General features: G+C 44.7%; 1 protein-coding gene across 2 annotated transcripts in view; it reads left to right on the top strand.

The window, feature by feature from the left end:
- Nucleotides 1-1,804: 1,804 nt before the first annotated feature.
- Nucleotides 1,805-14,705, top strand: part of PLPP1 (phospholipid phosphatase 1) — a 65,365-nt gene continuing 52,464 nt past the window's right edge. For both annotated transcript variants that reach the window (XM_064438392.1, XM_064438391.1), the window contains exon 1: nucleotides 1,805-2,180. In XM_064438392.1, the coding sequence (XP_064294462.1) occupies nucleotides 2,123-2,180 (58 nt within the window). In that variant the 5' untranslated portion in view covers nucleotides 1,805-2,122. The remainder of the gene's footprint in view (nucleotides 2,181-14,705) is intronic.

Below are 14,705 nucleotides of genomic sequence, written 5' to 3'. Positions count from 1 at the left end.
CCTATGGAGGCCCAGAAAAGCCATCTGGGATTCTAGAACAGTGCAGTCCTAAACTAATCCCTCAAACGGTGCTTAGCTGGGGGTTTCCAAGACATAGCAAGCCTAGTGGTGGGAGTAGGGTTGCAACAACAAGGCTCAAATCCCTTGTGCAATGGAAAGTTTGGAGAACCAGGTGACTGCTTTCTTCACCGAATTCTGGCAGAAGATTGAAGAGGTGCCTCTTCCCTCAGGCAAGCTACATCTCACGGGTAAAACAGAGATGTAGAAACTGCAAGACAGTAAAGCGTGATTAATTTCTCATGTTGGTGAATGCTGTGCTGCTGCAGTCCAATTTCCAGGTGTTTTTAAGTGTAATCACTATCTTGCTTACATTCTTCTGGGAAGAGATCCATTTAAATTAGCGCAATCTCTTTGGAGGCCTTGAATTTACTGCATAGGGGTGTGGATCAGGAGAGCTGTTTGCTGCTTACCCCAACCGAGATTAACGTGATGCTTTTGGGTTGAAGAAAGCAATTCCAGCAATTGGGCATGGAATGTTTGCATTGCTTGTCTCCTGGTTTCTCTAACCATCTTGCAGTTTTGGGGATGTTATCTACTCCTGATTTAAGACCTTGTGAACAATCCCCTGCTTTGTGAGGAGCAGAGTAGATTGCACACATTTCTTTCAGCAGCAGTTCTCACAAAGATAAGCCCAGATTTCCTCGTTGCTAGGTTACGCTCCAATTTGTTCCATTATTTACTGCATTTTAAGACAACATTGGAGCTACTACCTACACCAGACCATCCCAGAATACTTGCACAGGAAAACGTACCCTGTGAATTACACTGCACTTAAGAGAAACCAAGGGTAGTTGTAATCTCTAGAACTGCCCATTTTGAATTGCAGCTGGGACACTTCTTAGGCACTGAGATAAAATCGGGAACTCCTGTATAGGCTGCTGTGTGGAACTTCTTTATATATTCTGTGTGCAACTGCCCGATGTACCTCTTTAGGCAGCACAGTTGAACTAAAGATACAGCATACTTACCAAGGCATTTCCACACCAATAACTTGTTTCCCGCGTTGATCAGCCAAACCTGTTATTCAGCCTTTAGGATATAATACAAAGTGAAGCTGTGTGCAGAATTAGATGGTGAAATACGTGAGAAATTGCAGAAAAGTTTATGCCTGATGCTTGGAGTGTGGGAGGCACCGCCCATCCCACCAGCCATTGCCTGGAACAGAACACAGATGTGCTCAGTAGCGTGAGTGATAAGTTTGTGCCCAACAGCACTAGCGACACCGCTGAATACAGTAGTATGTTTTGTGGTAAACACTGTTAAAAATGCAGTTATGCAGGAAAGATTTTTCTTGGTGTCAGCCGCTATTTTCTTTAAAAAAAAAAAAGCTTTTAACAGGGAAAAAGATTGCTTTGGCTTGGGCTGAAACTCGACTTCTCAATTCTTTTACAATTTTCCAACACTCTTCCGGAGGCGGAAAAAACTTTTTTCCTTGTTAAATAATAACAAAAACGAATAAACAAATGAACCCCCCCCAGGTTTGCAGGAGAGGACTTCCCCCCCGGCTCCGCCGAGCACGGGCGACCCCGAGGGGCTCGGCTCGGCTCGGCTCGGCTCGGCTCCTGCGGCCGGCCGATGAGCAGCTGGGCTGCGGAGCAGGCGGGGGCTGGGGTCCGCCGTCGCCTCAGGCGGGCGGTGAGGGGGGCGGCGCGGGGCGGGGCGGGGCGGCGCGGGGCGGGGCGGGGCGGGCCGCGGCGCCATTGGCCGGCGCCGGACTGCAGCTGCCGCGCGGCCGCCCTGGCGGGGCGCGGCCGGTCTCCCGAGTCGGGCGGAGGCGCGGCCGGTAGCCCGCCCTTCTTTCCCTTCCCTCCCCGCCGCCCGCCTTAAAGCCCCGGCGGCCGCCGCAGTGGCGCAGTGCGGGCGGCGGCGGCGGGAACGGGAACGCGGGCGTGGGGAGGGGGGCGGACGGGCGCCACTGCCTCGGAGCGCAGCGCCTCGCTGTGGCCGGGCCCCTCCCTACCGCCTCCGCTCCCGCTCTTGGGGCCGAGGCTGTCACTGCACACCGCCGCGCCGTGTGAGGAGGCGCCGCCGCGCCTGACGCCGGGCGCACGGCGCTGCCAGCATGTTTGACAGGACGCGGCTGCCCTTCGTGGGGCTGGACGTGGTCTGCGTGGTGCTGGGTAGGTTGGCGGGCCGCGGAGGGGGCGAGGGAAGCCCTCCCCGGGGCGCGGCGCGGCGCGGCGCCGTGCCCTCTCCGCTCCCTCCCCGCACGCACCGCTCTAACCCGCATGCTCGCCTCCCCCTCCCCGCGGCGCCAGGCACCAGCCCGCAGCGGGTCCTCTGCCAGCCTGCGCCCCTGCCGCGCCTGCCTGCTGCTGCCTGCCGCCCCCTCGCCCCCTTCCTCCGCCCTCCCCTTCCCCGCCGCGCCCTCCCGCCCCTCGCCCGGAGGAATCTGGTCACTGCCGGCCCGAGGGGGCCGCGGGCTGGGAAGGGGAGAGCCCTCGGGGGAAGGGAGCTGCTGTCGCTCATCCGCTGACATCTGGAACTCCCTCTTCTCTCTGGTGTCCTCACTTTCCCTTCCCTAATCTCTTCTGTCGGCTACAGACCGGCCGTGGCAATCGGCCTGAGCTGGGAAGGTGGGTGTCCGCGGCCTGGGATGCGGTGGTTGCCCGTGGCGGGTCGGATTGCTGCCCGGAGAGGGGCCGGCACCACGGGAGCGGGCGCCATCCCAGCGCCCGGCCTCCGCCGCCGCACGATAGGTGCTATGCGGCAGGGAAGGGGCTTACTTCTTGTTTGAGTCGCCTGCGGTCTCGGTGGAGCTAAGCTAGTGCTGAGGCTGAAGGCGGGGTGGGCTTCGTGTTAGAGCAGGGTGTTTGCGCTGTCGTGTCCGTGTGTGGCGGCGAGGGACACCGGGGCAGGAGCGACGCGGCGGCGGCCCTGCGCCGAGCCCCAACACCCGCAGCACTTCCCTGGCTGCGCTTAGGGGGTCCCCGTAACGGCGCCTTCCTAATGTTTCCTGCTTCTGCTTCAGTCTCTAGCTCTGTTGAAACTACATCGCGGCCTGTCAGTTTGCGTTAACTTTCTCCTTTTAGGTAGTGACTCGGTGTGAAGGGTAAGGATGTTAGTTATCGAAGAGCGAAGGGGGAAGCTTTGCTCTCTGAAGAGATCCGACTCCTCAGGACCTCTGGGTGGTGAGAGCCTGGGAAGGGTCTTCAGTGTCTGAAGATGTACACCTTGGTCAGTCTTAGGAAGTGCTAATTTTGCATGTTTGCTTCTTAATCGGACCAGAGCAGTACTTCAGTAATAGATCTAAGTCCTTTCTCATGATGTTAGTGGGTGGTGTTCAGCCAAGCGGATCTGGCTTATGAAGTCCTCTTGGCTGAAGATGTCTGTCGCATCAGTATGAACATAATGAGCCGCGTTTTACCTTGTTAGATGCTTCAAATAACAATGGTACCTGTAGCAAAATGGCACTAAAGAACAACATTGTGGTGAATGATGCATTGCTCTGAATAAGTGTTATGTGAGAGAGGGCTTTGGGAGAACGATGGTGGTTCTGTGTAGGAGCAGTCTTTATTTCTGTCAGAAGCTTTACGAAGCTATGCTGTAGCAAGGCTTAAACTTCCATCCTAGCTTTACGGCCAGTAAAGCAGTTTTGTCTGTCCTGATAATTGTCATTACAAAATCTTTATAATTAGGCAAAAGCTTGCACTAGGCATACACTTTCGTCTGTGTAAAGTATATGTGCATATCCTAAGTAATCTTGAGTATTCAAGAAAACCAAATTGTATTAAAATCAAGACTATAAGAGGTATATGACTTGAGGGTTATCCAGCTAAAAGAATGAGGGTTTCCCCCTGCTCCTGCCCCAAGTTGCTACCTGGGGGGTAGATTCTTGACCTTACCCTGCAGCACAGTATCAGTTTACACAGCTTGCCCTGCCCCCATGTAGCATTTGGGTCACAGATGCCCTAATCTGATGCCTCAGTGTGCTGGAGGGTTGACAGACTTTATTTTCCCTTGGACTTGTTTACTTCCTACTAGTAGTGGGAGAAAAATGCAGGAAGTGCATAACATGAAGTCGCTTGACACCTGCAACTTTAAACACATTGAGTTACAGGTTTCAGTGAAACTGTAGCTGAGACAAAAATATGGAAGTATAGGAATCAGAAAGATAGTAGTTACAGGACCAAATTCTGTTTTTTCTGGCTCGTGTGTGACTGAGACAGGCCCTTAGAAGAACTTCAGTCTTAAGCCTGTGTGTCTGAAGGGGGAATCTGTTTTAATTTTTCTGCTGGAAGAAGAATATTTCCTGTTGGTTGTGGGCTTTTATTCTGGCTCTCACTTTTTCCCTGCCCTTGTCCCCAATATGTACTTTGATATCTTCTCAGATGACCAAGATACTGCCCAGATAAAGTGACTTGCAGGTATTGGTACCCTGATACCTCATACCTCCACTAAAGAGATCATGAAGCCTCAAAGAGAAAACTTCAACTGTGTCATTCTGAAACTTTAAAACCATGTAGACCAGCTTCAGCTGAGGACTGAACTCTCAGTCTTGGTGTGGTAGCCTATTCTACCACAAAAAGGGCTACCAGTGGCATTCTCATGATCCCCAAGGTAACTCTTACTGTCACTTGATACAGAGCTTGCCTTTTTCCTCCTCCCTCTCCTGCCTGCACCTTTCCCATACATAGTAAGTGAAGATGGGGAAGAAAAATTAATTTCATTGTCTCAGCAATGTTAGAAAAAAACTAAGGATATCACTTGAAGTTATGGTGACCTGACTTTACCCATACATAAGCTCACCACAGTGGAAGCAGATGACACTGACTGTATGTCTGTGACTTACTTGCTCCTGTTCTGTCAAACCATTCTTTGTGCAGCTCTCCCAGTACATGTTTTCCAAAAGGGAAGGAAGAGGAAAAGGAGCTTTACTGTGGTTTTTGGTGATTTAAATAGGTTTGTTGGAAGGTCTGACAGGTGCCCAAGATGGAGCAGAGGTAAGAGACTAAGAAAGAGATGAAGGAGCAGGCAGAGCAGGAGGGAGCAACATCTCCCCTTTATGTGACATTAAGCTATTAGATCAGTTCGATTGCCTGAAACTTAAGTCTAAGGTTGCTCTTAATTAGCAATAAGGAAACTCCCTCACTCATCCACCTTTCTACTCAATCAGGGAGAGAGAATTCTGAGGAAGCAGCCTTTGGTGCTCTGAGAAAATAAATAAAAAGTCTCCCTTATCAGGATGTTCTTTCCTTCTAAGTGATACTAGCGTTTCAGCATTAAACTAATTTCATTATCTGTAATCTAAAAAAAGAAAAAGCTGAGGATTTCTGCAGTATCTGCCCTTAAATAGCACGATGCGGCTGTATCTGCATTCTGTGTGCTGATCTGCAGTGCTGGGTGTGTGCGTGCTGCATGTCAGTATGCAGCTCTGCAGTGCTGCAGGCAATGGATCCCTTACTCTGTGTGGTCCAGTAGACAGTGGTCAACTTCTGTCACTGGAAATCATGAATAGCCTGGACTGCAGGGTTTACTTCTCTGGAATACTTTTGTTACTTGTCCCTCCTTGTTTTTTTGATGGAGGGACATTTTATGTAGTGTGGCACAGATGTGTAATGGAGTGACATTTCTAGACAACAGTCAGTAAACCTACTTTCCACTGATACTGAGACTTGATAATTGATTGTTATGGTTTGTTTACATTTGTTATTGTCTTTTGATTTGTTATGCAAAAAAATAACAGCTTATTAGAATAACTTGGCTTGGGACTGATGTCTTCATTAGGCACTATATATACCGTGCCACTCTTACAGGTCTATTGTAAGGAGCAAGTCAGGCTCCTTCATTAAGGCAGGTAAACAACACTTAAAGAACAAAATTGGGAAACCCATGGTAATATTACTGTAATCAGTGGAAGAACTACTGAATACATTTAGACAGAACTCTCACTAAGACCAAGTCAGATTAAAGTAAGTTCTGCAGAGGTGACTGGAGCAGTAAGGAAAACATCCTGTGTGATGCTAGACTCTAGGACAACTCGTATCTGGTCTGTGCTTGTTGCAGTTCATGCCTAACTTGAGTGCAGGGATGGAATACAACAGAACTGTGTTTCTTTAGTCCCTTGCCTGACTGTACAATCACTGACAAGCTATTATAAGTAGTTAGGGAGTGTACTTGTCAATATGTGATTGCTGGTGTAATGCAAGAATATGCGCAACCTAAGACGATAAAAATTTGTCTTCTAAAGAATTTGGCCTTTCACTGTTCTGACCCACCTCTCTGCAATATGGTGGAAATGATAAAGAATTACTTTGTTTCTACAGCAGTTTTAAATTTAACTAGTTATGTTTGGTGTATGTGTAGGATTTTTTTTTTCTGTCCTACTCTGTGCTGGTTCAAGAAGCCAGCTGGAAACTTCCCTACTGCCCAGCATTCTCTAGCTATCTGTTGCTTGGGTGTTTGTTGAGGTGCCCTGAGCTACAATCAGTACCTGCAAGGAGGAGGTTGGTAGGTGGCTAGTGGTGTGGAAGTTGACTGTGGCAGCCTTATTTACTTTTTTTTTGCCATCAAACTACTTCTGAGTAAGGGAAAGAAGTTCTAGTCTTCCAAACAGAAAAACAGTTGGATTCAACACAGAAATGCTAAATGTTTACATCACTTCTTTAAGCTTACTATTTAAAGAGTGCTGGAATGTTATGTGATGCAAGGCAATACACAAAACAGCAGATGCATGTGTACAGGACAGGTAAGTTTGCGTTTGCAATATGTGACTGGGAGGGTGAGATGGCTGGACCACTGTACACCCTGTACAATGCTTTTGCTTTAGGTGCTGTTCTTTCCTTTCGGGGGTGTTTACTCTTGCCGACACTGAAGGCAGCCATCTCTGTGATGATTAAGTTATTGCTGTTCTGTCAAGGAAGGTCCCCTTCTATGTGGGTTAGAACTTCCTGATTGCCCTAGATCAAATAAAACCTCCTCCCCTGTTACTTGTGACTGACATATGCGTCACTGTCCTTATTTTCCATGTCATATGGATGCAAAAATCTTTCTCCTAGTGCACGAATACACTGTTAAGCTCTAACAGGTTCATGTGAAAGAGAAGCTTATCTTCAGATTATGCTGTCCACCAGGTACTATGAGACAATACTCTTTAAGCTGACTCTCAGTTCATTGGAAACGTGGTTATCACCTAAAAAGATATTCCCTTTCCTACTGTGCTTTCTGAAACACATGAGGCAGAATACTCCAGTTGTGACATTGTGCCTTGTTACTGTTCTTGGCAACAGTCACTTTTTATGTTCCTCCACATCGAGAAAGACTATTTACCCAGAGACTTTCCACCTTGCTAGGAAGCTTACAGAAGAGCTTCAGGTTAGAACTCAACTAGTTAATGAACACTATTCAAAGTCAGCAATTGTGTTCTTGCTCCGCCAGGTATTGTATATCTTGTTTTAAGGGTAACTCCAGCCTTAAAAAGAGAAGCTCTTGTACTTGCTTTTTACAGCAATGGGTAAGTCCTAATTCACCTTCCAGTGCCTTCCCAAGAGTCAAATCTTGAACTCAGCAGCATGCTTTTTCCTCTTGCCATAATAGAGGAAGATACTTGTCAGCAGTGAGGTTCCTTACCAGCTGCTTGAGTCCTGGTCACTTTTTAACCTGAAACAGACAGAAGGGATCTTGCACTATGGTTATAAGAAGGTGGTGACCTTTGCTTAAGGGAATGGGAGGGAAGGGGCTTCTGACACATCTTCTGTAGCAAATGAAGTACCACACTACAGCTAAATGATAAAATAGCTCATCTCTCATAGTTGACGAGGTCCTGCCTCACCTTTATAGCTGCTTGTTGAGCATGTGCTGAGCTGATTCAATACACTGACCTAGTTTTAAAGAGTTAGATAGCATGAACTCATACTGACTAAAAGCTGTGTGGTTTGAAACCCACACGATCACAGCCTCAGCGGGAGGGGAAGTAAAGGGTTGACTACTGGTTGCCTGCTACTGCATAGTTTTATGTAGGCGCACTGTTGCACTGACCAGATGCTGATGACAGGATATTGCTGTGATAGTCCCCTGTCTGTGACTGTTGGAGCCATGGAAGCAGGCAACATGCACAGAGGCGACTGACTCTGGAGGGTACCTGATGACGAGAGATTACTCAAGCTTTGTAGCCTTCCAAGTGTCTTGGATTTATCCCTGACAACTGATAATGCTCTTTCCAGAATTAGATGAGGAGGAACAAAAAGTGCTAAACAGAATTACATAGAACCTGATTGACAGGATATACCACCCACAGAAGTATGGCTTTAAAAAAAGCCAAGTTCAATTAATACGGGCTTGATTATTGCTGCCTTTGCTCAGGGTGGGTGGTGGTGGTGCCAGGGGTGGGTGCTTTTCCCTATCCCCCATCCTGCAAAGGAAGCTTTTCTTTCTTGACGTTTAATCAGGTAAAACAGTTGACTGAAGAGAACTGAAAAACCCACAAACTCTAGAAGAAAGTCAGATAATGGATGACTAGCAAGTGACTAGTTTTAGCCCAGTTTTATGACAAAAAATTGAAACCATTTAAAGCTATTCTGAAGAAGCAAGATTTCCTTAAGATGCTTTCTTAGCCTGTTTCGTTGGACCAATATAGTTGCCAGTACATCAGGAAATACTAATCAGTTCAGCTGCAGCAATAGACCTCTCAGTCCCACCTGTGAGTAGACCCACAAGCAATTTTCCAGCCAGATCTGTAGTCCTGCAGATTAAAAACCGAAAGAAAACTGTGCTGCTTATATTAAGGTTCTTCTGCTTATCTCTTCTTGTTTAACAATCTACTCCTAATGAGTTGACTCACTTTCTGGGAGGAATTTTCCTTTCCAGTTATGAGACTGATCTTAGGCACAGAACTAAAAACTCTCTGTTGATAAACTTGCATTTTGCCTTTCAAACTACCTTTGCCAGATCATCCTAGCGCAGTCAGGTCTGGCATTTAAAGTCAAGACTGGTTGCTCATATAGGAGCCAAAACCAGACCCAAGTTAGCTTTAGCAGAATATGATACAGAAGAATGATGTTGAAACTGTCCAGTGTACTTATCAAGTACTCTTTCTGTTACCACATTGAGTTAGAGGATTTGAAACAACCAGTACAAGAAACATTAATAGGCTGGTCTTGCTCTATAATAGACTTTGCTGATTAATCTTTAAAAAGATGTAGCCAAGAAGCAGTCTGACTCAGAATTGTGTTAAAGTACTTCAGTTTTATTTGTATTGCACTTCAACACAGTTTTGGCATTTCCTGTTCATGTGGCACCTTGGTATCTGGTAACAGGAAAATAAAGTTTTTCTTTTTTTTTAATTAAAGGCAAGTATGTCAGGTAAGGGGACCCATCTTAGAATGGCTATAAACCCTGAATCTACTAAATGAAGCCAAAGGTCTGCTGGAGCCATATCAATACAGCCTTATTTCTGTGATGATGTTGCTGAAACAATGAATCTTGTTAGCCTTAGCCTAGATTTTAGTGCCTTTTCCCCTTACGCTGCCATTGTTAATCATGCATCTTTCAGAGGGGCCACATAGGGGTTGCTTGATCTCATAAGGTAGCTTTGACACGTCAGCTAGCTATCCCTGGTATAGAAGAAGGGTTGTAGCAGTTTGTTACATGATCCCTTTCCTAGGGAAGGAGGAAGCTGTACCAAACAGGAGTTTTGCACAGGTTTTGCCTTAAGTGTAGAAGGAATTATGTACCAAACTTCAGCATCTCAGTTAGCTTCTGCCTCTTCTAGAATAAGGTAGAATTTTCCTCTCTAATCTTAGTGTGTTTTTGTCCCTTTAACTTTGTTCTGTTACTGCAGATCTACAGATTACTGTAAGCCTGTCCTGACTGAGTCTTAGCCAGCTGAGTCACTGAAACTTAAGAGGAGTTGCAATATTCTCTGAAACTGGATTACTGGGATGATAAGGAACACATGTGTCTAAGCTTATCTACCTTATTTTAAGGTATCTGAAGGGCAATGGACTATGCTTACCTTAAGCTGAAGGGGCTGGTTTGGAACCTAGCGGTGAAGTGACCTGATAGAATAGACTTTGAAGTATGACTGGGGAACCTTCTGACGTGCAGCAAACTAATGGGGAGCATATATGGTCCTTAAGGAGTCAAGAGGACATTTAATGCTGAGATACAGAAGACAGGCAGTGAGATCAGACCCTGCAAATACCTCCAGTCAGGAACTGTTCCCCACTAAACTCCAGAAATCATTTAGTGTCTCCTTTTCTTGTTATTTCTTGGGTGAGTTCTGTAGCTTTTGCTGACTGAGGGGAAATGAAGGCTTCAATTTCATTTTGTTAGGTGAGCCTATAGACAGTACTAGCATTCAGTTAAAATACTCTAAGCCAGTACAATGGCTGGGTCTAATGCTAGTAGAGATCCTGTGAATTGGAAATAAGGTCACTATTTCTGCTTGCGGACTCAGTGTCTTGTCATTCTTCCCATCTCTTCTTGATGATGACTGGAGTCATCAACACTAGAAAATGAAATCTCTAATTGTTTATATATAGAAGCTAAGATCACAAATCTAATGCTTTTAATTTCTGCTGAAACTGGAAAGCTGCCTATTATGAGTACTGGAAGACTTCTTATGCTGTGGCATTATTCATTATACTTAAAATATTTATACAACATTGCTCTTGATATTTTAATGAACTTCTCAGGAAGTCTTGTGAATCAGTACAAAACAATTGCTCTGATAGCTCTAAAATATAGGGTATTCTTTGTTTCCTTTTAAAATCCTGTTTAGATCTAGTTTAATACAGAGCTTATGTTCTCAGAATTTACTGTTAGACACTACAAACTTCAGTGTACCCTGAAAAAATGTGGTTCTGATAACTAAAAATACTGCTTTTAAACATGGTGGCATGCAGCAGTGTGTACAGTTCTGGTGGATGAAGGCAGACAATCTTATGGAAATTCTGAGTCCCTCTGTAGCACTGCCATTGTAAGGCCTGACTTTTTTCAAGACTGTTTAAATAAAATATTATGCTTGTGAGACTTGGGGGGGAAAAGAGCTTTTACACTCCTAACAACTAGTTGCCTGTTATGCTTCTAGAGATTGAATGGTATTTCAGATTAGGGTGTGCAGATATATGTGAAACACACTGTAAGTCTCTTGCTGTGTACTCCCAAAAACCAAATATTTAAATGGAAAAGTAGTTATAACTTCTGGAGTTTAAAAGAGCAATGGTCTTAAATGACAGAGTTGGTGTCACCTGCAGTGTAAAAAAGAAAAAAGAATCCCTGCATGCCTTGCCAGCAGGTGATCATGATAGTTCAGTTCCTTTGGCTGTTTTGTTTTCCATCTGTAAGCCCAGTGCTTTAGGTAGATTGCCTGTGGGTCTTGATCTTTGGGGGTGTGTACGTGGTTTTGTGTCTGTGGGCTTTTTAATTCGCTAGACAATACAGTCAAAGCCTTTATGCTCACTGTTAATACTGAGCACATAATACAGACAGTGATTAAGTATTTAAATTCCCCTAAACAGGAAGGGTTATGGTGGGGGAAGTCATTCTTACTTGCTCTGGTGGCAGCCAGTTGGATTCTATTCCCACCCCATGAGGAGCATTGCAACACAAGGAGCTGCTATCCTCTCCCTTTCCAGCCTGCCCCACCCCTTCCAGTGCCTTTTAGCTATTAGTCTGAGGGTCTTTAATCTTTCTTTCAGGTCTGTCAGAAATCAGAGCATGTGGCCTCTGCCCCACTTGGTGAACTGCTAATGAGTTCCAGGTGGTTGTCCATAGCTGGTCTAACTTCAGCCTTCTCTGATCCCTGAACAGAGCAGACCCCAGGGCACAGCCTTTGCTCATGACCTGCAGCTGGCTCTCTTGAGCTGCATATTTCTATCTGTATGTAAGAGAGCAGGCTAGGATATATTACTATCTTGTCTCTGCATTTTTGTGTTTCTACTTCTGTAAATGCTCAAGGGAGAGACAGCTGTATGGTTTTTAGACTAACAGGTACTTAGTGCTTCTGAGAGTCCAGTTTTCTGATTGAAATGTAGATATAAGGAAGAATACACTTGTCTATGTGAATATTTTTAAACAAGTGTTGTGACTTGTAATGGATTGGTAATGTAGATAACTGAGTTAGTGCTCCCATGTAGTACTAACTTGTTGAATGTAGAGAAGCTAGAATATGATGTAGTTCTCTGTTAGTAAATGACTGGACTAGAAATTGCACTCTTGTGTTGAGACTTGTCCAGCTCAGAGGAAGGTTTCCTTTGCTTCTTGCCCCTGCCACCCTTACCTTGGCTTTAAGGCATGGAGCGGGAGTTATTTAGTGATCTGGCTTCTCTGTTAGCCAAATCATAAGAAAGCAAATACAAATATAAGTAGTATATAGGTGCAAGCAGAATAGTAGCAGAGATTAGTAGCTCAATGCTTTTTAAGTACATATATCCTGTTTACTGAAGCCTAGCACAGCTGCTGGCATTATCAGAACAATCAGTGTGCTGGTATTAGAAATATTTTGCATTCCTTGGGGTAGAAAAGTAAGATAAAGTCCTTTAAAGTGGCTAGGGGGTGAGTTGTGGGGTACCCATTCATCTCAGCTACTGAAAATAAATAGTGTATTGATTTTTCTCTTGTGCATACCTCACCTCTAGGTGTTAAAAGCCTAAACACTTTCTTATTTTTTGTAATCTCTTCTTTCTCTTAGTAGTGTTCTGTATTCCCAGAACCTCCTGTCTAAGAAGGGTTGCGTCTTTCTCTTGACTGCTTGTGGGGAAAAAAAAATTTTCAGTGCATCTACTTTTCTGCAAAGAACAGTGTCTCTTAGTTGTTCCCAAACTCCCTCCAGCAGCAGGAGGCTGGCCTGTTTGTTTCTTTAAATCTCTTGCATACTTCCCTGCCCCAGACTGTACATTGCCAAATGAGCAGCAAAACAAACACGGTTGTCCTGGCCAAAAATAAAAGCAAAAATATGTGTGCAAAAGTGGGATAACTTAAATTCTCCCTTGCCCTCAGTAGTAATTACCAGTGGTATAGGTTCAGCTCAGAATGATGGCATTGTTCTGTCTGTGGGGTTATTTAACAGCATCATCTCTCTAATAAAAAATGTGCTATGAGAATTACCTTTTTTCTTAAATAATCAGCCATTAGCTGAATAACTGATCTGTTTTGAGGCTGTCATTTGCTATGTTTATGGAGATTGTTTCTCCAGTACAGCCAGAGTTCCTGTTTGATACTATCCAACTTCACTGCAGATAGTAGATTTCTTTACAAAAGCCAAAGCTGACTTTCTGTCAGCGCATAAAGTGCAGGCTTCATTGATACTGTTTTTTCAGGATAAGTGTAGAGAAACATAAAAATATTTCTCAGTCTTATGTTAGTCTAGTACAGTAGCACTTAATGTGTGAGTTCAGTACGGCATGAGGAAAAAACTTTGGTTAATAATCAAGCTAAAATATTCTCATTTGCCATAGTCTCCCTCAAGGGTAACCGCTTTTCTCCCAGTTTCTAGATAATTTGTTTAAATGAAAAGAACTTCCTGACTGAGGGCCAGGTAGGAGTCTTTTGTGTCTTGGAGAACTTGAAACACCAATTCAGCACAGGTTTTTAAGATGGCACAGAGTTTCAAGTGAGGATTTGGTTGCTCCTACAGATAAGGAGGCCAATTGGGTTAATTAAAGGACATTTACAAAAATACAGTGCATTCCTTTGAACTACTTGAAACTGTGGGGAGAAAGCACCACTGGCCAGAAAAAAATTTCATAAGGTGTTTAAGCTGATGTAAGACTGTGGCCAGCCTGTCCTTGTTCTCTCTTCTTCCACACCCTTGGCTACCAATTCCTATTCTGTCCTTTACACCAGCTCTAAGAGATTTGTACTTGGCCAGGTGAGCAAGTGCTCCTGAAAAACCCGTGTTGTGGGCATGGGCTTTTTTCTTTTCATGATCAGGTTGGTGTGAAAAGCTAGTGCTGTGGCAAGGAAGGGGACAGCAGTGGATGGCCAGAGGTGGGAGGAGGGTAAGACAGTCTAAGTCATCTTGAGTTGCTCTTGAAAGTGTATTCAGGTTTTTTGAGCACCACACCTGGTTCTGAACTAGATGGCACAGTATAACTGAAATGGTTAGAAACTTCAAGAGACTCTTTCCTTTCAGATCAGAGAACTGAATCAAGATCAGAAACTTAAACAGTCTTAAAATGGAAGACCTGCCTAACACTTAATTAGGTAAATGTTCCTAAACTTTAAGTAGAACACAGTATTTTCAGACCCTGAAGCTACCTCCTGTTGAACAATATTCTCTGCTGGTCTCAAAAATTTATGGCAACTGCTATCTATAAAAGAGGGTAATTCAGCTATAAATGCTTTTTTCCCCCCATGTTTAGGGAAAAATATCCCATGCAGCTTGCTGGCAAAGCCAAATGGACACCTGAGTATCAGGGTCCAACTCCTTATGCCTGTAAACTTAAGCGCCTAACTGTAAAGTTACAGGTGTGATAAATGCCACAAGTAGTGCAGTGTTATACACATTGTAAAAAGATCATAGTTCGGTATCCAGCACTTCAATTTGTAGGATAAATTGTGGATCTTAAATGTTTCTTTTGTTTTTATCTTAAAAATTATTGAAAATGTAAAAATCAACACTTTTTCAGTAAATGGTGTCCTGGTTTAGGCCCAGTCAACAACCAAGCCTCGTGCAGCCACTCGCTCACTCCCCCGCCCCCGGT

The sequence above is a fragment of the Phalacrocorax carbo genome, chromosome Z (genome assembly GCF_963921805.1).
Source record: "Phalacrocorax carbo chromosome Z, bPhaCar2.1, whole genome shotgun sequence".
Taxonomy (NCBI): Eukaryota; Metazoa; Chordata; class Aves; order Suliformes; family Phalacrocoracidae; genus Phalacrocorax; species Phalacrocorax carbo.
The sequence above is the reverse complement of the archived record's forward strand: the minus strand, read 5'-3'. Positions and strand labels throughout refer to the sequence as shown.